Source organism: Peromyscus eremicus, chromosome 15 (genome assembly GCF_949786415.1).
Source record: "Peromyscus eremicus chromosome 15, PerEre_H2_v1, whole genome shotgun sequence".
NCBI classification, from domain to species: Eukaryota; Metazoa; Chordata; class Mammalia; order Rodentia; family Cricetidae; genus Peromyscus; species Peromyscus eremicus.
The window spans coordinates 60,717,648-60,741,890 of record NC_081431.1 but is presented as its reverse complement, the minus strand read 5'-3'; the positions used below and the strand labels follow the sequence as shown (position 1 = coordinate 60,741,890).

General features: G+C 55.3%; 1 protein-coding gene across 2 annotated transcripts in view; it reads right to left on the bottom strand.

The window, feature by feature from the left end:
• Positions 1–1,249: 1,249 nt before the first annotated feature.
• Positions 1,250–24,243, bottom strand: part of Cdk18 (cyclin dependent kinase 18) — a 30,583-nt gene continuing 7,589 nt past the window's right edge. The window contains exons 2-16 of one of the 2 annotated variants that reach the window (XM_059280615.1): positions 8,950–9,098; positions 8,666–8,745; positions 8,072–8,197; positions 6,750–6,806; positions 5,888–6,002; positions 5,638–5,732; positions 5,293–5,355; positions 4,539–4,662; positions 4,263–4,383; positions 3,639–3,736; positions 3,337–3,442; positions 3,188–3,230; positions 2,567–2,657; positions 2,239–2,316; positions 1,250–1,657 (exon numbers count right to left, since the gene is read on the bottom strand). In XM_059280615.1, the coding sequence (XP_059136598.1) occupies positions 1,623–1,657; positions 2,239–2,316; positions 2,567–2,657; positions 3,188–3,230; positions 3,337–3,442; positions 3,639–3,736; positions 4,263–4,383; positions 4,539–4,662; positions 5,293–5,355; positions 5,638–5,732; positions 5,888–6,002; positions 6,750–6,806; positions 8,072–8,197; positions 8,666–8,745; positions 8,950–9,073 (1,356 nt within the window). In that variant the 5' untranslated portion in view covers positions 9,074–9,098 and the 3' untranslated portion in view covers positions 1,250–1,622. Of the gene's footprint in view, positions 1,658–2,238; positions 2,317–2,566; positions 2,658–3,187; positions 3,231–3,336; positions 3,443–3,638; positions 3,737–4,262; positions 4,384–4,538; positions 4,663–5,292; positions 5,356–5,637; positions 5,733–5,887; positions 6,003–6,749; positions 6,807–8,071; positions 8,198–8,665; positions 8,746–8,949; positions 9,099–24,243 lie in introns of those variants that run through there. The other variant, XR_009383214.1, reaches the window with a different exon arrangement.

The window sequence follows — 24,243 nt, the reverse complement described above, 5'->3', positions numbered from 1 at the left end:
GCTCTTCCTCAGGGTTCTCTCTGGGCTATCCTCACTGGTCCCACCTCATAGACACACCCTGGGCTAAGGACAGGACACAGAACACCGATGCCCAGACCTATGCATTTTCTGCTTCACCCCATGACCTTTGGGAGGCTTTACCAGAGTTGAAATGGCCTCAGACGTAGCGGGGAAGGTAATCCTGCTACAAAATCCCCCCTCCCCCCAGCCCAGGGCAGGTTCAGAGATGTACCCAGACCAGACTCTCTTCACCGGTTTGTATGTATGCATAGGCAAGCCCAGACACTTGAGTCTTTAGCTCCTCTGACTTTGGTATGGTTCTATTAGTCACCTTTTCTGAATGAGACTGCTCACCACTTTCCGTACAACATGAATTAAATATATTCTCTGTCTTTGCTCTGAGTCACAGGACATTCACAGTCAGTGGGGAAAGGGGGGGGGCAGAACCCAGGCTCCAAGGGGTTGGGATGGGCGTGGGGCCTGCGGAGGAAACATGGGCTTGACCTCCCCTTGGCCTTTGCCCTTCAAGTTCAGCCAAGTGTTGGAGACCCTGGAAGATGAGATGGGTGCTGAGGAAGGGTGCCTTCTCCAGGTTAGGCTGTAATGCCAGCACAGTTTCTCTCAGGACCAGCCTCTCTGGAGGCTGGTGCCAGGGCCAGGTGGACAGGTCTAGGAAGGAGGCGGGGCATGGGGGAGAGGCTGCACCAGCCCCACAGAGTCAAAGCCACCTTGGTACCAGTGTCAGGGTGACCTTGCATAGCTGGGTGCCAGCCTCAGGACCCTGAGACGGGGTCGACTTATCATCCCTCGGGGCTGATAACACCCGTGTGTGGGAGTGGCTTAGGGAGGAAAGGACAGAGGTGCTAGGTCGGAGCTCCCAGAACAGTGTACACTCTACCACCTGCCTGCTTAAGGCAACCCTTTCCAGACTGGGGGATGGGCAGGGGGACGGCCGAGGCAGCAGGAGTACAGCTGGGAGTCCCAGATCCCCTCCAGATGCAGCTGGACATGGGCAGCATGCTGGGCTTTTTTAGCCTTGGTTCAAGCCAGAGGGTACAGCGCTCCTGGCAAGCATATGCATGTTGGGGATGGTGACAAGAGGGGATACTTTTTTTTTTTTTTTTTGATGCTCTAGGGATGTCTGCCTTTGGGTGGGGTTTGCACACACACTGGCACAATTCCAGGGTCCCGGTGCCTTGTGCCTGGACTCTTCCTTGTTCTCAGAGGAGAAGAAGGTAAAGCGAGTGTCCAGAGGACAAGAAAGGGGTCTATCGAGCTGATGAGCCAGGCAAGCCCAGGGTCCCCAGATTCCCCCCAGCACCTCTGCCGGGAAGGGGTCCCAGGTCCCTCCTCGCCCCTCCCTTCCTCTCAGGGAAGTAGCTCATGCCCCATCCCAGAGTGGACGGCAAAGGGGTTGGTGTCCAGGTAGAGGCCATCCCAGAGGTGTGTGGCAAGCAAGGAAAAAGGAAGCGACCGCTACCACCAGGGCTGCCAAGTGGTCCTCCAGACTGGCCACAGGCGTTCATTGCTCAGCCCTCGGATGGCCACACAGGCCCCATACTTCCTGAATCCATGTTCCGTGTGGCCTCTCGCCCCGTGAGTTGCAGCAGGGTGGACGTAACTCAGAAGATGCTCTGCCGCCTGCTCTTCCCTCGCCCTGCAGAACGGAGGGGGGCAGGAAGGAACAGGGGAAGGGGACGGGGATCAGAGGGGCACTTGCCCTTCACATGCTCCGATCCAGTGAGCAAGGGCAGGCAGGCAGGCCCTGGGATTCAGGTCTCGTCTCTGGTGCTCGTGAGCTGTGTGGAACTGTGCCTTAACTTCCAGGGGCCTGGGTTTACCGAAGCGGAGAACATTTGGAGTGCCAGCCCCACAGGGTGTTTTAAAGATTGTATGGGACAATGCATGGGAACCACTGTCAGTCCAAGGCCACTGGCTGTGCTAAGGACAAAGTTTGGACTGGCCAGGAGCTCAGGGTCTTCACAAAGAACACACCAGGCACAGGGCACACCCTTGCCAGGGCTTCTGTAAAAGGCAGTGTTCCATCTGGGTGGGGGTAGGTGAGGGAAGAACCTCCCATAAGGTATGTATGTGGGGGTGTTGACTCCCCATCCCAAGGGTAGACTGCTGGGCCCATCTCTTTCTTAAAGGAGTGTCCTCCCCCCCCCCCCCCCCGCTGGGAAAAAGTGGCCTGCTTGGCTACTTCTAACAGAGTATAGGGAGAGCATATGGCCCTACCTGGGTGCTGGAAGGCCAGGCCACGATAGCCCGGGTCCTTTTGGAGCTGGATCTCTTTCAGGGAGAAGATGGAGGCGGCTGGGCAAGAGAAGAGGGTGGGGGAGGCCTGGGTGGAGCCACTCTGCTTGCTCCTGTACCCCACTTCCACTAAATCCGCAGAACCGAGGCACCCTCTAGTCCAGACTCAGTTCTCCAAATGAGAACCGTGAAGGGGAAGCCATGTGTCCGAGACCACTCACCTGGACCCGAGGGTCCAGCCTCTGCTATAGCCCCACCCGTGTCCGCTGCCCCTCCCCTTGTTCTGGCCGGCCCTGAGCCCGACACTCACTGTCATCAAGCTGGTGTACACGTTCTCCCAGAGACAGGAAGTAGGGGTGACTTAGGGCCGCCTCTGCTGACATGCGACTCTTGGATTCGTACTGAAAGGCACAGGGTAGGCTCTTGGGCCCTGCGGGAGAACCTTCTAGAAAACGGGACTCCCGTGCTAAGTTAGAGAGCCAAGGTGGGAGAAACTCCCATCTGACCCAAACCAGGCAGCCTCAGTTAGGATACCAGGGTTCAGACACCAGAGAAAACCTGAAACGGGGATTCATGGGAGAGTGACTGCCTCTTGGGATAGGTATACACGAGAAGGCCATGACAACCATCACCTGAGTGAGCATCGGCAGTCAACTACCCTTTATCCCGGGCTTGCTCCCAGGGAGGCGCTGTGCCCTCCCCATAATCTCGGTGTATCCCCAGCATCTTCTCAAGGACGAACTGATATCCTCCGTCATCATGCAGTTGAGAAAACTGAGCCTCCCGTCCTCAGGAAATGCCCAACCAGGCCTTGGGGGCCAAGCACAGAGACTAGCGTCCCCGTTGGACTTTGGAGTCACAGGTGGTATCTGAGCTAGCGGCCTGTCTGTCTGTGGTTGTCTCTCCCTGGGGAGGATGGGAGGACACTCACCAGGAGGAGGCTGGTCAGGAGGTTGATGCCGTCCGTATCCAACCTGCAAGGAGGAGGCGCTGGCACAGGCGCAGCCAGGGGCAGGCTGGGGACCTGAACCTCTGGGAGGGAGATCACAATGGGGAGCGAGGGGCCTGGCGAGGGACTACCTGGGAGCGTGGCTGAGCAGCGGCTGCGGCAGGTACCGGGGGAAGTTGTAGGCTCGAAACTCGGAGAGGGACGTCACACCCGGCCAGGTCTCTTCTGTAGGAGTCCCTGGAGACACAGGACCGGTAGGAAGTCTGAGTGGAGGGCTGAGGCCAACATGGCGAGGGTGCAACATTGAAGGAGACAGCAAAGAGTAGTAGCCAAAGCTCGCTGGTCCCCACCCTGCCCAGTCCTCCATGCTCCTGGGTGGACAGAGTTCTGGCGCCCCCTGATGGCCAGGTGGAGGGTACAGACGGAAACTAACCCAGGAGACGGAAGATGAGGTGTAATTCCTCCTTGACGGTGGAGCCTGGGAAGAGGGGCTTCCCGGTAGCCATCTCATAGAGTATGCAGCCCACGCCCCTGGGGAGGCAAGGGCAACGGTGAGGACAGGAAGCACAACCACCCCTCCAATGACACCCTAACACAAGCCTGAGAGGTCACATCTGGGACTTGAAAAAGGCTCCTAGAACCAACCAGACTCCCCACTACAGTCTCTCTCTGTGAGCCCTGGGTCCCCTTAATTCTGCTAGGCAGAAAGACAGATGCATATTCTCACACTCTGGGGAGCCTTGGGCTCGGCCAGAAACCTGGTCTGGCTTTCGTGGTTTTCATTTGACACCAAACCATATATTTGTCGATATTAACAATAAAATAGAATGTCTCTTCCAAGATGTTCTGGGGGAAGACTCATCTACCCTCTGGCAATTCCCACCTCTACCCCTGGGGAAGCATTTCAGAAGTACAGCACTAGAAGGTCTATAAGCTCAGAGACCCTGATGTATTTCAGACTTAATTTTCTAACGGCAGCGCAGCAGGGGTCTTCCCGGGCAGAGTCTAAAGGTATGGACAGTCTTTCCTACACCCCTCTGCTGCTCTGCTCACTCACCACATGTCAATGGGGGTGGAGTACTCTGTGGATCCCAGCAGCACATCTGGAGGCCTGTACCAGAGGGTTACCACCTCATTGGAATACGTCTTTGTAGGCACTGATTTGGCCCGGGCCAGGCCTAGGAACAGACAAGTCACTGAACCTCTGCTAAAGGGTCCTGAAGAACCAGGTATTCAGGTACCCCTCAGAATCCCTACATCCTGAGGAGGCTGTGTACCCCAGGGGTCAGACCCACTTGACAACCCTGACCCCTGACCCGGGCATCAGCCTCACCAAAGTCAGCCAGCTTCAGCTCGCCCCTATCATTGATGAGCAGGTTCTGGGGCTTCAGGTCTCGGTGCAGGATCTTGCGGCGGTGGCAGTAGGCTAGACCCCGGAGCAGCTGGAACATGAAAATCTGGAGGAGACAGAGGAGGAACGAGAAGTGTGGCAGGGTTAGGTCCCACGTGGGAGACCCTGCACCTCTGTCTCAGGCTGGAGAGGAATGGAGGATCAGCACAAGTCTCTAGGAAGGCTCCCTGGTTCTGTTGCCCACCCTGCAGGCCACCTGGGACCTGTACACACCAGGGAATCACATATGGAGGCAGAGGCCAGGTATGGAGAGGAGGCAGGGAACGTGAGGGGGCTGGTGAGGTCTCCAGATGTGAAGTACGAAAGTATAGTGAGTAGGGGTCCCATAGGTGGGGATGTATGTGCTTGGTTATTAATCACCAGAGCTGGCCATTTATCCTCCTAGCTTCTCAGAAGCCTCCCTTCACTCTCGCAGGTAACTCATGCATGCTTGATACTCAGAGTTAAGAGACAGATCTGTATCAGTAGCTAGTCAGGAGTGGAGGGTACGTCCGTTCTTGGCTGGGATGCTCAGGATGGCTTCTAGACTAGCCGAGTGGCCTTTCCCTCCCTTCCAGTATTTGAGGCTCCGAGCAACCTCAGCAGCTGGTGCCAAGAGGAGCATCCCACACTGGGCCTGATGACAGATGATGCCCTGGGCTGGCCATGCTGAGGCCCCTACCTTAGAGGCCCTCACCTTGACATTGTGCATGTTCATGAGGTTTCCACAGTGGTCTAGATACTGTTTCAGGTCACTGTCCTGGAACAGACAGTCAGGGTCAGTCCTGCCCCCTGCCTGGCCAGTCAGTGGTCTGGACCCAGGCTGAAAGGAAGCCCTCTTCAGTCTGGACCCATGCCTGCTGGCGGCCCAAGGCCCCAGCTCTGAACCCTTGGCCCACTTACTTCACATGGGAATTTAACCGGCAAACAAAGGCTTGGGTCCTTCCCTCACCCCAGCCCTCCCAGTCCCTCTCTCCCTCTTCTTCCCTACCCCACTTCACCCACCACAGGGGAAGAGGCTGCCAGCCCCAGGCCAGCTCACCAGGTACTCAAACACCAGGGTGAGGGACCGATCTGTGTGAATGAGGTCATGCAGGGTCACAATATTGGCGTGTTTCAGGTCCTTCAGCAGAGACACTGGGGAGACAGGCCCACCTGGGTCCCCAGGCCCACCAGTACCTCCCACTATCCCTTCCTGGGGCCAGCAATGGCCCTCCACCCAGGCTCCCACCAGGTGTGGGTTGTTGAGCTCCTCCTCCCAGACGCCCGGGGTGCAGACCCAGACATTGTACCCTCTCGAATGGCAGTACAGGGTGCCCCTTCCTCATGCTCCAGCCGGATCTCCTTCAGGGCCACGAGGTTCTCCGTCAGCTTGCTGCGCCCCTTGAAGACGGTGGCATAGGTACCCTGGGACAGGGAGCATCCCTCGTCAGCCCCAGCAGTAGCTTGCCCCTGCTCTCCTTCCAACTCCACCCCTTACGTTTCTGCGTGAGTTAGGATTCAAGCCCTACTCCTTCTGTCCAAATTCTGTTGGTTCCAAAGTCTGCTTCTCCTTAACATCTCCCTATTAACTCCCTGGTTGGAACGGACCGCCCATTCCTCTTTTCCCATGCTGGCTGCCCCTCTGTTGTTAAGCTCAGCCTTGCTCTTAGGTCATGGTCATATGGCTCTTGAAAGACAGGGCCTTCTTCCTCTTCGCAAACCTATACCCACTCCAGGCCACAAAGCCTGACATGGCGATCCACAAGCAGTTTAGCCACAGGGCGCTTGCCATGTGCCAGGCACCAGGAACGTGTACACAAGCTTCCTCTGGGACTCTACAATCCCCCCAACGGTAAAAGAACTACTTTCATCCTTTGACAGAGAATGAAACTGAGGCAAGAAGAGAGGTCCTGGGACATGCCACGGTCATGGAGCTAGAAAATGGTGGAATTGGGGTTCGAATCCAGGCCATAGCTACTTGAAAGAGGAAAGTCCTGTCCAGAGAGCTCTGTCCTCTAGGCCTCCGTCAAGATCAGGGGTCACTTCAACAGCTGTTGAAGGCTACGCCAGGCTGCCTGGACAAGACAGTGTGACTCTGTCCGGAGCCGCGAGGGGCATAGGAGAGTCAAAACCATCCTACCTGCTGCCCAGACGGAACCACACCGGCCTTACCTCCCCCAGTTTGTCCAGTTTCACGTATGTTTCCAGTTTCCCAAAGCCGATATCTGACTGGGAAGGAGACAGGGAGACCGTGAGACTCAAAGCCCCAGGAGATCTTTCTAGCCCACGTTTCCTCCCGGTCCTCAGGAGGGAAGAAGTGACACATCCACCGTACAGAGAGGATCCAAGGAGGACAACTTCAGAGCCTTCTTTTTCTCCTCTCCCTTCATCCTCATGAGAGGTGAGGGACCCCTTCAATGGCGGCTCCTTCCTCCATGAGTCACAGATGGACACACTGAGCTGCACTGCCTTCCCAGGACCCACCTCACCGCCTGCCTGGCTTCTCTTGCTCAATAGGTTACTGACTCCTCCGGGGCACGCCTGTCATCCTCCCCTGTGTGCAGTTAACTCCAGACCCCACCCCAGTTCATCTCTCCTCAGTTCATCTCTTCTGGCTCAGGACAGGATGTGTCTTAAAAAGTCAGAGTTCCGAGACCCACTCACCAGAGAGGCTCCCAGGAGCGCCTCACAGGAAGCTGGGACCTGACAGCATGTGATGATGGCTGATCTGATGGGTCGGTCTTTTTTTATTTTATTGGAGAGGTCTTTCATTCTTATTAAGCATTCCATAACATATGCGTGCTATATAAAGACTGCAGGGCCTTCCAGCAGGAATAGATGGCCATGGCTGAGTTTTTTGTTTTTCTCCTCAGCCAGGAAAAGGCTTCCCTAATCAGTGTTCTCCAAGCCCCTGAACACACGGTAGTGACTGACTCCAGAAACGTGCCTATCTCTTTCCACCAAAGACCACTGGTGAGCAAGTGGAAACTCTCTAGTCTTGGTTCCCGTTAGTGCATTAGTGAACTTGTGGGTGTACACGCGGATGACGAAACACATGCCCACAACAGTGAGGCCAGGGGGAGTCTCGAACCACGTCTCTGCACAGTGAAACACAACCTGAACCCTATCTGGTTCCTCCGGGTTTTGTTTTTTTTTTTTGAGACACGGTTTTACTGTGTAGCCCAGGCTGGCCTTGAATTCTTGGAACTCCTTCTGCATCAGCCTCCCAGGGAATGCTGGGAGTACAGACATGAGTCCCAACACTGGTTTACGGGTCTTAACCTGGGAAACCTGGGGTCTACCTAGGTACCCAGGTGAGTCACTGACTCAAGGAGACGGTTTACTGGAATCCACAGAGGCCAGCAGGTGGCGCCAAGGCCACAGGAATCTTTCTGGAAATCACTGTCGTCCTCAGCTGGGGTGAACAAGGCCGGTAACGCTCTACCCACACTGGTGTCTCCCGCTCAGCAAACGCTGACCCTCCTTGGGCTCACCAGGGAGGCACGACGGGACATTCGGGTGAGTGGCTTGGGCAGCCCTGGGTTCTCCAGCTGTAGCTTCTGCAGGAATTCCTGGGGCAGGCGGATATCCATGGGCAGGGAGAGCCTCTTGTTGAGGTCCTGAGGTGGCAGATAGGAGGGGAACACCCGCGTTGGTCCCAGGAGGCCCGTGCCTCTCACCTTGGATTTATCTGTCCCTGTAGAGCAGGGCCAAGCCACAGGCTGTGGCCTCAGGCTCACAGCTACCTGAAGGGTATACATATGTGAACCTACAAGGATTACTGTGTGACCTTTAGGAACTTCCTTCCCCTCTCTGGGCCACAGTAGCACTGACTGTAGAACATACGTCTCACACCCTCACAACGTAATTCTGTAAGCATATTTCTCCTACACTTGGCATAGGTAACCGGGTCATAAGAACAGTCAATGTCTAGCCAGGAATGTTCTAGCACTTGGCATGTATTCTCACGGAATCCCCACAAAAACCTACTCCAATTTGAGCCCTCGGAGACTGACTCTACAGGAACCACCCTGCTACGTCTACCGCTGAGGATGCGCCTGACCGTGGAGCCTGAGGGGCACCCTCACCTCCATGGAGAAGCGGCGCTGACTCTGTCGTTGTTGATACTGCATGCCAGGGGACAGGTGCCCAGGCTCGTCCCCGCCATCTGTGGGGGAGAGCATGCTTGGTTTCAGCCCACAGGACTGAGCAGCATGTCTGAGTAGGACAGGTGTCGGTTCTTCCCTCCCACTCCGCGGTCTGTCCACAGCCCAGGGCACCCCACCCCCCCACCCCGTCATGTACTGGGCGGCCAGTCAGCAGGGCTCACAGGGAGTCTGGGTGGGAAAGAGCGAGGTGGCCTGACCCTCACCCTCCTTCCTCTGGGTGTGGAGCTGGTTGAACTGCTCGGTGAACTCAGCCAGGGACTCCTCAATGGTCTCTGGGCGGGGCACGGACAGGGAAAGCCTTCTCTTGAAGTTCTTCATCTTGTTCATGGTCAGCAGGGGCCCGTTGTGAGTCCTAGGACAGAGAGGAGAGAACGAGGCAATGTGGCCACTCTAGACCCATGGGAGCCAGGCACACTTTCGGTCACCCCGACCAGAGCTCTATGATGGCAGGGATCTAACCCTGTTCCTTCCTCCAGTGTCTTTTCCGTCCATGAATACTCCCTTCCCGGCCATCACAGCCTCAAGGGTCTAGCTACAGGTTTGCAAGACGCCACTGCAGACATTCAGCCTTCCGCTGGGGTGTCTGGAGATCGCTGAGACAGGACACCAGAACTGGATGGCCCTCAGGCCATTGGCTCTTTCTGAAAGAGCCTAACTGGTTGGTGCCCACTTGTCAATAGGTTTCAAACTCCACGATACCTGATACGGATCCCAGAATGTCCCCCTCTCTCATCCTGGATCCTCAGGGAGGAGATCAAGGGAGAGCATGTCCCAGCCTAACCTCGGCTCCGGCTTCAGTATGCCAGTCAGGAGCAGCGTGGGAAACTCAGGCAGCCCAGGAAAAGGGAAGCCGGAGCTGCTGGCCCCTCCCTCGCCTCAGTCCTCTGAGCAGGCCTGGATGCCCTGGGCTGAGGACACAGTGGAGTGGGAGCCGCCCTGTTCTATTGCCTTCTAAGTTCTGACCTCCGGATGGCACCACGAATGTTATACTGCTGCTTGCCACAGACGGATGCTCCGTTCTCTCTTTCCCTCTCTCCCTCCTTCCTCTTTCCCTCCCTCCTTCCCTCCCTCCTTCCCTCCCTCTCTCCTTTATCTCTATTTGAGACAGAGTCTCACTGTGTATTTCTGCCTGGCCTGGAACTTGTTATATAGACCAGGCTGGCCTCAAGCTCACAGAGATCCATCTGCCTCAGCCTCCTGAGTGCTGGGATTAAAGGCGTGGGCCACCACGCTTTGCCCGAAGGCCCCACCCTCCGCAGGCTTCAAAAGCACCCATGCACAGGCACATGGCCATCCTCCTAGGCCCCATACTGCCTTCAGCTACAATGGGCTGCAGGCACCAGAGGCCCCTGTTTGGGAGGGGCCATCTGCACTCTTCCCTAGGCCTACTTATAACCCACTTCTGGAGGATGCTCAGGCCTGCGGCAGGCCAGCACCCAGTTGCCAAGGCAACCAGGCCCCTCCTGAATCCTCCTGGTTTAAAGGATTATGGGTCAGTAACATGTTTGCTTTGCTTAACGATCATATCCTCTGTGAGCCTGGAAAAGGTCCTCTCCCTGGCACTCCATGCTCCTGGCTGCCCCTACCACTACGGAGCTGGGCCCTCGGGCTCTCTGACCCAGGCCTGTGCCTTTCCAAACAGAAGGCTCTGGCCGCCACTGCCAGTTGAGACCTCTTCTGCTGAGAAGCTTGCAGATCGTGTCAGTTCAGGATGGCCTTGCCCACCTGGGTCCACCCTGGATTCCCACATGGCCTCAGCCTGTATGACGTCACAGGCCTGCCTTCTGCAGAACTCTGAAAGCTCCCAGAGGATAGCCACCCTGCTACACGCCCTTGTGTGTGGCATCCAGCTGAAAGGACCCAACAGAGGCTCTGTGATGGTGACAGGACAGATGGGCTCCAGTGACAAAAAGGCTCAGACACGCCACACGCCCGGCCTGGTAACTCATTCCCAGCAAGACTAGAGGGCAGCGATCACTCTGTGTACACGTTCACTGCTGTCCAGCTGAATGCTAGGGTGACCAGGGACATCGGACACATTCTAACTACCAGCTTCTGGAACTAGGGCCTGGGAAAGTGCTTGGGATTGAACCCAGGGCCTTGCAAGTGGTAGGCAAGGAAAATGCCTTCAGGATTTTTAAAAATTCGTGTGTGTGTGTGTGTGTGTGTGTGTGTGTGTGTGTGTTTGTATGTGTTTGTGTGTGTGTGTATGTTGTATGTATATGCCACATGTATGCACGTGCCCCTAGGGAGGGCAGAAGAGGGAGTTGGGTCCTCTAGAGTTGAAATTTCAGACATCTGTGAGCTGCCTGAAATGCGCTCTAGGAACTGAACTCAGGTCCTCTGGAAGAGCAGCAAGACCTCTTAACCACTGAGCCATGGTCCCAGCCCGTTCTTCTTTGGCCATGGGTATTTCGATGCAGCCCTGGCTAGATTTGGATTTCCAATCTTCCTGCCTCGGTCTCTCAAGGGCTAGGATTGCAGGCCTGTCTTTCCAAGACAGGCAGAGAAGATATGTATTTAAAACAGGGTCTCCAATAATCAACATGGGAAGACAAGGTTGGCCGTATCTGGGGTTCAGGTGAGGGCTGACTGTCACCCCACCCTTCCAATCTACCATCTGGGCTAGGAGGGGAACCCTTGGAACTGGAGCTGCAGAGGACGCAGGAGGGAGACAGACACAGCTTCAGGAGCCCCACAGGGGAGCTGCTATGGCTGGGGACCACACATAGAGACTTCCTAAGCTCCAGGAGCAAGCCAAGGGGAATGGTGTGTGCGCACCACCATAGCTTCCTGAGGGGATATGGTCAAGCCTCTCAAGGGATTCAGGGGACACATACACTTGGCTATTCGTGATTTCAGCTCTACCAAGATGGACTAGCCCTGTCCAAAAACAACTCTCCCATAAGGCCATCCCACAGTGTGGGCTTATGGGATGGTGTGATGGGATGCTGGCTCGGGATCTCCCAGGAGCTGCTGTGATTTACACCCTGGTTTTTGTTCAGGGCAGATAATTTCTTCAAGACAAGGATCAAGCCGAAATCCCATCTGCTCTTTCTAGGTTCAGTGGGGAGTAAAGAGCCAATAGCTGGCCTAGATGGAGTGGAGGGCAGAAGAGGGAGGGAGGGAGGGCTGGAAATGCAGAATGGAACCGAGGCTCTAGGCTCCAGGCTTGACCTGAGCTGTGTTGTTAGACTACTGCATAGCAACAGCAACCAGCTGTTCTCTCTGCCGGAGAAGAGGCCAAGAGGAAATGGCTGTCACTGCAGCATGAGGAATCGAGGTCAGACGTGAGGATGGACTTCCTGATGGTGACATGGAGCAGGCAGCAGGAATGGTGACCACAGCAGAGAGTGGCTACTTCTCTCTACTAGGGACAATTAGGGCATTGAAGCCAATAGGGTCTTGGGTGTGACAGGACAGTCAGGGCAGTGAATGGTTTGTTGTTCCCCAACTCAAGACATAAGACGCTCTGTCACTCTTGCCTTGGGAGAATCAACTCCTCGTGTTTGGGGGCTGAGGGGGAAGGGAGACAGGAAAAGGGCCTGTCACCTTGGTGCTGTCTGCTCCTCGTCCCCAACTAGGGACAGAAAGGCCCAGTGTGACCCAGCCTCAGGCCCGCCCAGGGCCAGGCACAGTGTGGCCTTTGTCCCCAGGCCAAAGAGCCATCTGGGTCTGTCCCGTGCAACTGGTGCCAGGGGAAGAGAAGTGTGGTGTAGGGGTGCCACCCAGCAGGGTGGCGTGGGGGAGGTCGCAGCAGAGGCCCCTCTGGAGCTGTGGGCTGGGTAGGCAGACCCTGGCCAGCCCGCCTCCCACCTCCTGCCCAGGTAAGCCTCTGTCTCCTAGGCACACACCAGCTGCCAGCACTTCCTGTTGGTGCCAGAGACAAGGGTGTCGCAGGGGAAGGGAGGAGGAGCCGGGCCTGGAGGAAAGGAAGGCTTTGCTAGGGGCCACTGCATATCGCGAGAAAGGCCAGACTCCCAGGCCAGCCGGGAGCCAGCAAGGAAGGGGCAGGTGCTTAGGGAGCGCTTCAGTCAGCATCCACAGACTGCAAGAAGGGTCTGCCCTGCTCGAATGGAGGCAGCGATTTGATTTCCTGGTTGTCAAGCGCATGACAGTGACCACATCACTCCTCCCCTCTAGCTGAGGTCCCCCACCCCCACCCCGAAGTCCTGTCCCCTCCCTGAGACCTAGGCTGTTCCTTCCCAGCTCAGTCAACAGTCAGGCAAGCACCCTACAGCCTAGCCACACTCCAGCCTGGCCTCGTGCCTTCTGAGGGGGTGAAGAGATAAACAGCCAGGAAAATGGGCAGAGTTGTAGCGGGCAACAAGCGAACCAAGGAAAATCAAGTGGGAAGGAGAGACAGGGGAAGAGGCGTGAGTTTAAACAGGGCGATCAGAAAGGGCTCCCTGGGGCTGGAGAGATGGCTCAGTGGTTAAGCGCACTGGCTGCTCTTCCAGAAGTCCCAGGTTCGATTCCCAGCACCTCACAACATGGCAGCCCACAACTGTCTGTGACTCCAATTCCAGGGGATCCGACACCCTCACACAGACATACATGCAGGCAAAACACCAGTGCACATAAAATAAGAATAATAAATTATTAAAATGAAGGGCTTCGTAAGAAGGTAAAGCCTCAGAAGTAGTTCAGAGTAGAATGTGGGGGGGGGGGGGCGCGGCAGGACCTGAGTGTTAGCCTTTTCAGCTGTACTAGGGAGTTCGAGGCAGGGGGATGCAGAGCAGCTACTGTGTTGAGAACCTAAGCATGAGTGGCAAGATCCCACTGATGTCTGAATGGACTCCCTTTGGCTGCTATGCTAACACCAGACTGTGCAGTCCTGTCAGGCGGCTCCAGTAGAAACCCAGGTGAGAGACAGTGGCCTGGACCCAACACGGCAGCAGTGGAGAGAGGGAAGTAGTGGCTGGGGGGATGGGGGGTGGGGTGGGGTAGATTTTATGTGGGGCAAGAAAGCAGTCAAGGACATGTGGCTGAGCAGTTAGAGCAGGGAGGAGTCCCTGGGCGCGGTGGGAGTCCTGGGAACTTAGGTTTATGTGGAAAGACCAGGAGCTGGATGGAGCAGGTAAGTTTCTGATACCAGATGTCCTCTGAACGGAGAGGCTGGGTGAGCGGGCATCACTTGGGCAACATCAGCGCAGCCCCACCTGGCTCCTGGTGCTGCTTCAACCTGACCACACAGCCCCGCCCACTGTCTCCCCACTGGCCCAGACGCCAGCAGGGAAGAGGGCAGGCCCTAGGGACAAGCAGTTCGGGTACACTGAGGAGTCGATGTTTGAGGAGGCGGGCCCCCTCCTCAGACCACTCTGCAGGTCACACAGGGCCGTGCCAAGCAGAGGACAGGCTCTTACACCCCTCTTAAAAGGAAGCAAGCGCCATGCAGTAGCTCAGACCGGCTGTAGAGGCCCATGGTCCAGAGGGAGGGTACACTTAGCCTGTTGTCTCCCGGCCCAGGTCAACCCCAGATACCTCCTACCCCTGTCCTGAGCTTGGGACTCTAGCCAGGAGAACATGGAGGATGAGGAGGTTGACAGAACACAGGGGTAGGAGCCAAGGGTCGAGTGAGTATCTCTTCTTAACTTCAGAGGCCAGCCCTGAGAATCCGCTCAGCGAACACCTTCCAGGACTCCGGGGCCTCCCCCCTAGACAGGACTGCAGTTACCCAGCCTGCACCAAGCATTGTCGGGATCTGGGCCTTCCTGACTGGCTTCCCGCCTCACGAGTCCTGCTCCACAGGGCTCTGCCTCCAGCGGGCTTTACACATGTGCTTTGGGTCTTGCGTTTTGTCAGCCCCAACCCAGGACAGCTGGGTGCCCTGCCTCCAGTGGGGCCTGACTTGTCCCCACACCAGGGCACTGTGGTTCCTGTACTTTGCTGGCACCAGACAGCAGCCACGTGTGGACACCTACTCCGTGTGCGGCATTTGGGGGTGAGGCTTTGTGTTGGCATCCATCTCTGGGTCTGCAGCCAGAAGCTGAAAGATATAATTAGGGGCTGCCCACGTTCCGAAGCCCCAGAGGCTCTGACCCTCAGTCCCCAAGGCAGACCAACATCTGGGGACGCCCCAACACTCTGCTTCCCCTGCCCTGTCCATATCTCAGGCACCTAGCCACTGAACGAGAACTGCAGGTAACAGCTGACCAACTTTGCAGACGTCATAAGCAGGGCCTCAACACACAGTCACCTTCAGGGAGAGCTGTACTTCAGGGAGCTGGCAGATTCCATCATCCTCTGCCCGCCACCTGACCCTGCTGGAGGATGGGGCACAGGGAAGCTGGCTGCCCTGGCTGCCTGGGGGCAACGGCAGCAGCCGGAACTTGCCTCCCTGACACCCTATCCCAGCTGGATAAGAAAGGCTGTGGTCCTGGGTCCTTTAGGGTGGCCAGAGCTGAGGAGGACAGATAGGCCTGCAGTCACTGCACCAAGGAACAGATGCTGTGGACAGTGACTGAACTCAGAGAACATTCCTGCAGATTCTGGAATGCAGGAAGCAGGAGAAGGCCTTCTGTGACCACGCTGGGCAAAACCTACAGGAAGTCAGGTCAGGAGGCCGAGTGTCGGGCTCTGGGCCCTGCAGCATCTTTTGTCCGGCTTTGGTGCTGGGATGTAGCTCAGCGGTCAGATGTGCACAGTGTCTCATTCTGACCAGAAAGATCCCATGGTGACAGCCATGCCATGAGCCCCACTCGCCAAAGTTCCCCATCTGTGTCAGAGAACGTGCACATCCTGGCAGTGTGAGCTGGAAGGTACCCGTGTTGTAGTCTTGCCTGTTGGCAGAAGTAATGCCTAGCCTCTAATCCAACTGTGATGGACACCTATGCTCCGCCTCCGTATGTTTCCTTCCAACATGACGCCCTGACATGCTGAACATCCCTCAAGTGAGCACAGCCTTCACAGGAAGCCCAAACTCCAGGGTCCAGCACACAGGACTCTGGTGTCTGGATCCCTTGCCGCCTCCTCCTCCTCTTCCTCCTCCTCCTCTTCCTCCTCCTCCTCCTCCTCCTCCTCGTCCTCCTCCTCCTCCTCGTCCTCCTCATCCTCTTCCTCCTTCTCCTTCTCCTCCTCCTCTTTTCCTTTTGGTGGTGTTTTTGAGACAGGGTCTCTCTATGTAGTCCTGGAGTCCTTACTCTGTAGACCAGGCTGGCACTGAACTCACAGAGATCCTCCTGCCTCTGCCTCCCGAGTGCTGAGATCAAAGGTGTGCACCGCCCACATCTTGTCTTCTTGAGGGTCTGCTCTTAGCCCTTCCAGGAGGGTCCCATTCGGTTGACCACCCCCTGCCATCCTCACACCCCACTGCTCTGCACACAGCACCCTTCTGGAATGTTCTTCCTCATTTCCCCCCTTGGTGCCGCCACCTGGGGAAGCTGTACACAAGCAAATCCTGCCTCCAGGTGAAATGAGAGGCTTTCTCTTGCCACCCTCTGCACAGCCTGCATGTGCTCAGAACTGGGCCTGATGTCCTTCCGGACAAGGAGAGGGCCCTCCTTACTCACTGTGTGGCCCTATTGCCTTACACACAGCGGTGCCTCGACTCAGCAGCTCCTCAGAAGGAATAAACAAGTGACTAAGGAGGCTGCTGGGCCCCCAGGTCACAGCAGCTTCAGGCTTCTTTCTTCTTAGACAGACACAAGCACTAGACTCCTTGGTCAACTGTGAGCTCCAGGACCCACTGCCACGTGTAGTCAGGGACTGGCGTCCTTCCTACCTCTTTCAGGCAGCCAGAGACCTGTGGCTAGGTTTATCTTCCCCTCGGTAGGGCCATAGGAGGGCACATCTGGCTCTGCTCTCTCCTTGGGTACCCTAGAACAAGCTATACAGCCCCCCCCCCACACACACACTGAATTCTCTCCCTTGGCTCTCTTTGGCTTCAGAGGGAACTGGATTGTAGTGATGGGTGGGCCAGGGACCAGGGGAGAACCAGCTACTCACCCTCCAGGCGCACGTCAAGTATGACCTCTCCCCACAGTGCCTCTGACATCTCCTCCAGCCTGGGACGTGGGGGTCCCCAGCCATATCATTTTAGCACACCTGGCAGGGCACCTGAACCTGCTCACTTCCCATGCTTGCCCGTGCATAGACAAGGGCTGGGGCTAACTCATCACACCACCCATGATCATGGTCTGCCCAGAGCCATCGGTGAACATGTAAAGGCTAGGCTCAAGGCTCCCGTTATACCCTAGCCCTCCTCATCTGCATCTGTGGCAGTGGGCATGGGAAGATGGGGCAGAAGGGACAGCTTCCTGGCCAGTAGACAGTCTCACAGGAAGTCACACAGCGTCGAAGTTGGAGGCGTTCCAGTGTGGGCGGACAGTGAAAAGAACCAAATGCATCTGGCTGCTTCCAGAGCTGTGCTATGGGCTGGTGCTGTTCTGGGGCCTCTTTTTAGACTCCCATCACTCACAGGCAGAGTATACCAGAGGCTCACAGGGCAGGTGCTCCATGAGACACAGACCTGGCTACAACCCCACTCCTAGCTAGCCCTCCTTGTGGACACTGTATCAGCCCTCCTGATATCCACCCTCTGTACCTCTTGGCTTCCTGGAGCTCAGGGACCTCTGCACATATGGGATCTAATAGCTTTTTCTTGTGCGAGAGGGATGGGCCGGGTACTTGGTTAAGGTCCACCTGTCATTTTCCAGGAGGTTCTGGGTTTCCTGGTGATGAGTTAGGACAAACTGCCTCCTTTCCTCTGTCAACTCTGGGCCTGCTCGACAGAACAAACCATCTATCTGGGCTGACAGGGCCTTCCTCAATCTTTCCCTTGGCAAAACCACTCCCAAACTCAACTAAAGTGCCACTTCCCTGAGAAGCAGCCAGTACATGACCACACCACAGCCTGGAGCAGGGGCAGGGCAGGCCCAGCCTCCATCTCCTGTCTCCTCTGCTCCCACTCAGAACCCCCTTTTATCTCTCCTGCTCCCCTTGGCCCTCCACCCTAAAGGTCATCACCCAGACGCCTCCCCAAATCTGTGACCCAGCAATCCTGCTGTTAGGGTATATACCCACAGGAAGGGAACTCTGCCTGAAGAACCTCTTCACTGACACATTGCTCTTGGTGCCCATGAAATACGACAGCCAAGAAAGTCTGGGGCACATGCGTGGATTTTAAAATCGGGACTGCTCTGAAACCGTTAAGAAGGAAACCTTGCTGTTTATGCCATGACGAACCAAGTGGGTATGATCTTTTTCAGTGCAGTAAGACAAGACACAGACACAAACAGCAAGCTGCTCGTGTAGAAGTGGACAGTAGAACGATGGGTACCAGGGGCTGGGGCAGACAGACGGTAGGAAAAGGGAGAGCCAGCAGGACAGAGCTGGAGCAGGGTAAGTAAATCCTGCTGTCGTGCACAGGATGGAGGCTAGAACTAGCTAGAAAAGACTGAGGAGCCTTCATACCGCAAAGTGACGATAATACCCAGATTTGATCACTACGCAATGGATACATGTAACAAAACATCACCCTGTCCTCAATCTATGAGTAATTCTTATTAGACAACTAAAAATAAATCTGTGTATTTTTTTTTTTTCAAATCCAAATTCTGCAACCTTATCTGGGGTTTTCTTTAAATCCTAAAGGAGCATCTGTTTCCCTTCCTTCCACATCTGCAGACACCACCACCACCATCATCACAACAAACAGCAGAAACATAAGATGTCAAGTTCAGGCCCCTTTGATTTTCCTCGGTGGCCTATCACATCTCACGTTTTGTCTCCGTGCCTAACTTTAGCACAGTGTACTGCAGGGGCCTTTAAACACTCGTGTCTCGGGGGACCTCGTAGTCCCACGAGCAGGGAGTGTGTGTAGATGGGAATTTCCTGGCTGCTTTCAACCACAGTCCTATTTAGTCTCCACCCCCCACCCACCAGCCTGGCCCACGCTAACCCCTACCCACCTTCTGAGGGGTCCCTGTCTTCTAACCTCCCTTGTTCCCATCAAGAGTAGGGCTGCTCTCAAACATCAGTGTGTCACACTCCCACAAACACCACCAGGCTCTACTGCCTAGCCCAGGCTTTGGGTAATTACACCAACCCTTTCTCCTTCTTGAACTCCACACAGCCTCCCCTTGGGACTGGCCCAGGTGACCACCCTGACCCGGGCCCATTTCCCACTCCTCCATGCCTCCTCTAGAGAGCCTCTGGGTGGCCCTGGCTGTTCCACTGTTCTCTAAATATCCCTGTCAGTATCACTCAGCATCCAGGGCACATGCCCCTCGAGGGCTCCCTTCCACTTCCTGGGCTCACAAGCACATGGTCGGCTCCAGGCCCTCCCCCATGCCCTCAACTCCTGGGCCTCCTCCCTTTCTTCCCTTCCCCCCTCCCCCCATGTCTAGTGAACTCACTTCCTCACCTGTCCCTGAACGGCAGCACGCTCCAAGTTCCCTCTTTGGCTCTTTGCTCTTCTTCCTCTCTACAATAGATTTCCTGGGTGATCTCATCCTCTCCTGGGGTGGAAACCACAACCCCCAACCCCCGTGCTGGTGACTCTCAGACCCACAGCTCCAGAACCCCCAAGCCCTGGGCCTCAGCACGCAAGGGCCGGCTATCTACCAGGAACCTCTGGCTGAATGTCTCCCATGAGTCCAGGTTGAGAGCCATTTTCAAGTAAAAAGGGCAGCTGTGTGATGCGCCCCCCCAACCCCCACCCCCGCCCTGCCATGTACATATAAACACCATCGCAGCAGACGTAAAGCAGGCAATTGGTCTAAATGCCATCAGTGGTCAGCTGGGTTCTAGAGCTGTGGGTGGTTTTCGTTTCTCCTCATCTGCATCTTCTAACATCTCCATACTGAACACTTAACGCTTACCTAGTAAGAAAACAGCAATACCTCTTTGTAAATAAGAAGTATTTTTAGCGTGAGTTTCCAGAATGATTTAGTGCAAGGCCAAGAGAACAGTATGATTACTTTGAGCAAGGGTCAGCAAGGTTTTCCTGTAAAAAGTCAGCCAGCCACTATTCCCAGGCTTGTGGCTTACACTCTCTGCTGCAGCCCTGCAATGCCAACCTTGTGAAGGATGAGTGTCCTGTGTTTTAGGAAACTTTTACTTAAAGACACTAAGATTTCAATTTTACAGATTTAAATGCCATAAAATATTATTCTCTTCTTTTGAATTTTTCCCAACCACTTAAAAAAAATATAAAAGCTACTCTTCGGCCTGGAGTGGTAGTACATGCCTCATGAATGAGAGACAGGAAGATTGCCACAAGTTCAAGGCCAACCTGGTCTACACAGCAAGTTCCAGGGCAGCCAGGGCTACACAGCAAGACACTGTCTTGAAAAGTCAAAACGGGGCCTACAGATATAGTTCAGTGGGCAAAGTTCTTGCCTAGCATGCATGAGGCCCTGGGTTCAATCCCTGTACTACATAAACTATAAATGGTAGCACAGGCCAAGACAAAGGAGGACTGGAATTTCAAGTTGCCCCCGGCTATTTAGTGAGTTCCAGGATAGCATGGGCATACATAAGACCCCAACTCAAAAGATAAACAAATAAAACAAAACTATTCTTAGTTCATAGCACTCAAAAGCAGGCGAGATTTGAAAGGGGCCGTAGCTCACAGCCCCGCCCTGGACTACCCAACATCTAGGCAGCATTTGAATCCTACATCTACTTCTTGGTAATACTTTTCTCCTCCTATCTGACTGGAGGGTGAGGCCTCCTCGAGTTTCCTTGCCCCTCTGAGCCATGGCAAGGACTGAGTACCCAGACTTCAGTGGAGAGAAGTTTCTGGGCTGTGAAGTTTGGAGGGTCGCAAGGCTGAGACCCTCCTGGGACCTCACAACACAGCTCACCAACAAAAGATGGCGGCATAAGACGGGGCCTTGATGGGGTGTAGAAATCCCTGGCCTGTGCTTCCATGTCTCAGACAAGACAGTTATTTGTCCAAGGCTCTTCAGAGTGACAGAGCAGAGCTGAGACCAGAAGTGAGCTTGTGACATAGATTTCAATGTCCTTTCTGCTCCCCACAGCTACTGGGTACCATTGTCAAGGAAGCCAGCAGCCCCCTCTGTCTGCCTTGCTTGGCGATGAAGCTTTATGAGAGAATCAGCTCAGAACGTGGCACCCAGCTTAAATGCAGCAGTTAGATCAGGGAGAGGCTCTGTGACCCCCTGGCTGGCCGTACCTAGTCTGGGGACCCTGCCCTCCACCACACACCCTCTTCCAGGCAGAGCATCCCACCAGTACATAGAAAGGGTAGCTAAGTGCCCTAGGTCTATTCACCCTGCAAGAATCTCCTTTTCTGGGTGGCTGGCACCAGGGGAAAGAAGGCTTGGTTCCTGAAGGGACTCCCCAGACAGAAGAGGGAGTGATGTAGAGTGTGTAGGCAGAAATCCCCGGAGCGCTCTCAGGATTTCCTGTGATAACAAGATAGAGCAGGTGTTCAAAGCGAGGGAAGGAATCCTGTCAGAGAATTCTCTTCCTACTTTGGGGACTGAGCCTTGTGTCCCTACCAGGAAAGATTCAGGTGCAGGCCCAGAAACTCCATGCACCATCACCCCTCCGTGATGACATCAGGTAAGGCAAGAAGGCGAGGCACACGCAAGACATGACGTCACTGTGATCCTCCCAACCACACCAACCACTGGGAATCAGGGGGCTGAAGCTTGCAGGGAGCAGACTGCTTGCCCAAAGGCAACCAGACATTGAGCGGCAGGGGTGGATTCTATACCAAGCCTCAGGCCGCACCAGCGGCCAGCAGAAGACATGCACATGTAAACAGTGAATGAACAAGTCAATCGCCTCTTCTGGGCCATTCCACTTCAGCTGTCTTCCAGGGAAGACTTCAGCTGATGGCGGGGAGAGGGAGGACATGGGTTCAAATCTCCAGCATCTATGGAGAAGCCAGACACGGCCGTGTAGGCTTATAACCCCATTATCAGGCAGCAGAAACAGGTGACTCAAAGGACAGGTGGCTGGCCAGTCAGCCTAAGACTCGAGGCTCAGCAAGAGACTGGCTCAAGAAATGAAAAGATTAAAAAAAAAAAAAAAAAAAGTGGGGCAGACACCTGACATCAGTCTCTGGCCTAAACACACATACCTTTTTTTTTTTAAAAAAAAGAAGAAGAAGAAGAAGAAGAAGAAGAAGAAGAAGAAGAAGAAGAAGAAGAAGAAGAAGAAGAAGAAGAAAAAGGATCAGTTTGGTATGGTGGCACACACCTTTAGTCCCATCATTTGGGAGGGCAGAGGCAGGCCGATCTCTGTGAGATTAAAGCCAGCCTGGTCTACATTGTGAGTTTGAGGACAGCCAGGGCTATGTAGAGAGACCCTGTCTCAATAGGGGGATTCAGTATATCCAGGGTGTGTATCACCGCGGTCCCTCGGGACAACGTCTTCCATGGCAGTCTCCTGACTTATCAGGGTCCTGCTGGCTGTCAGGTGGCTTTGTGACCTTCTTCAGTTCAAAGCCAAACTTCAGACTGCCTCCCAAGCCCACCTCCTCAGCTGACAGGGCCTTGGGAACATCAGCAGTAGATGCTTCCTGCAGGCAGTAGGTTAGGCTGAAATGCACCCACATCTCCCCCCTTTCTCCTGCTGCTGTGCCGCAGGCTAGTTCCACCAGGCCTGGCCACCAGCCCTTAAGTGATCCTGGACCTCTGGCCATCCGAGAGCTACAGTGTGTGTGTGTGTGTGTGTGTGTGTGTGTGTGTGTGTGTGTGTGCGCACGCGCATGGCTTGGGGTCAGCTAGAAGTAGACTGATCACACCTCTACATCGCCTTGGGAACCTGTGCGCAGGTGCGGGAGTGATTACTCATAAGCACATGCCGCTGTAGGAGCCAGGGCTAACCTTGGTGTGTTCCTACCCTCTGAGATGGGAAAGTGCCTGTTCAGCAGCAAATGCCTAGAGAGCGAAGGTGAAGGGTCCAGGGAAGGAGAGAGAAAGGGTTACTGGGGACACAGAGCCCAGGGAAAGAACCGTGACTTATCCCAAAGGAGTGAAGCTAGGCAGGGAGGTCTGGAACTCTGCCAGCCAGTCCCTCCTGGGCAGCAAAGCAAGGGGACTCTTCAGATTATGCAAATAATGAAGAGCCAGTGAGGGGCCTTTCTCTCCAGGAGGAGGGCCCTGCTACAGGGCTGCAGTCTGGCAGTTCCATGCCTACCTGACCCACCAGTCCAAGCACAGAGTGCTGGCCCTTCCTGGCATGTTTCCATTAAGCTCCCCCATTCTCTTAGAGGGAACCTTCTTCTCCAACCAAAAGGGACAAAACTTGTAGCTAAGGCCTTGGCTTGATGGGGCTTCATGGTCTTTGACCCTAGAGTCAGCCCAGGGCATCCCTGAGAGATTCCCAATCCTTACCACACACACACACACACACACACACACACACACACACACACACACACACGAGATCCCCTCTGCTTCCGTGTGTTATCTCATGGAAGAGTATCTACAGTCCACACAACAGCGCCCTCCTCTCAGAAGCCCCTCTTCACACAGGAGTTTGCTGGGAGCCACGGCATCAACGGGAGCAGGACATGGGTTCCGATAATGGTTTAGGTCTGGCCATCTTTCTTCCCCTTAGGGTCCCAAACTCAGTTAGGGGAGGAAAGAAGGAACCAGAGGAGGGGGAGGGAAGGGAAGAGAGGCAAAAGGAGGGCCTAAAGTGAGGTAGGGTCAGAAGACAAGCCGGGCGCTGAGTGCAGGCTGGATTAACCAGCAGAGAACATCTAGTCTGTAGAGAAATACAGCCCCATCCCCTCTGGATCCCAGGGCAGGGATCCCCTCCCTGCACAACCCCAGACTAGGAATCTACTTGCTTCTCAGAGCTTGCCCCTCTGGTAAAGCCTGGTTCTATCTGCCTGGCACAGGACAGGGGAGCCTGATTAGAGAACTCCCCCCAATCATTCCTTCCTGAGGATTCCAGCACAGGCTGGGCCCTGCCCAGGTGGAGCAGGGGTTGAGAGCAGGCTTGGGGTCAGCCAGAAGTAGACTGATCACAGCTCTACATCATCATCGCCTTGGGAACATTCATCCCAGGGTCTGTTCCCTGGCTAGTGAAACGGTGATAACGACGCTCAGGAAATATCACGAGATTATTGTGATACCTTGCTTGGCACACAACAGGGACTGGGGACCGGAGCTTGGCTGGGGCAAAAGAAACCTCTCTCTGGGTCTTTCAGGATGCAGCCCAAACTCACAGCCACAGCTCCCTGTTGGCCAAACCCCAGAAGATACCCCAGGCCCAAGGCATGATAAAGACAGGAGTTCTCTAGGACGCAAGGATTTGGCTCCCGGGGGGGGGGGGGGGGGGGGCACCCCCCCACCTCACTGTGTGCTCTGTGTCTGCGCTGAATCTCACATCTGATGTGGTGGGGGCCAGCTGGTAGTGTTTGTGAACCACAGGGCCCAGGCCACAGACCACAGCTGGGTAGGCTGGGGAAGGTTGTTGAGGGCTGAGCTGGCCAGGATAGGAAAGCGGGACTGACAGCAGCAGTCAGAACGCAAAAGGTTCTGAGGACTGCCTCTATCCCGCAATCC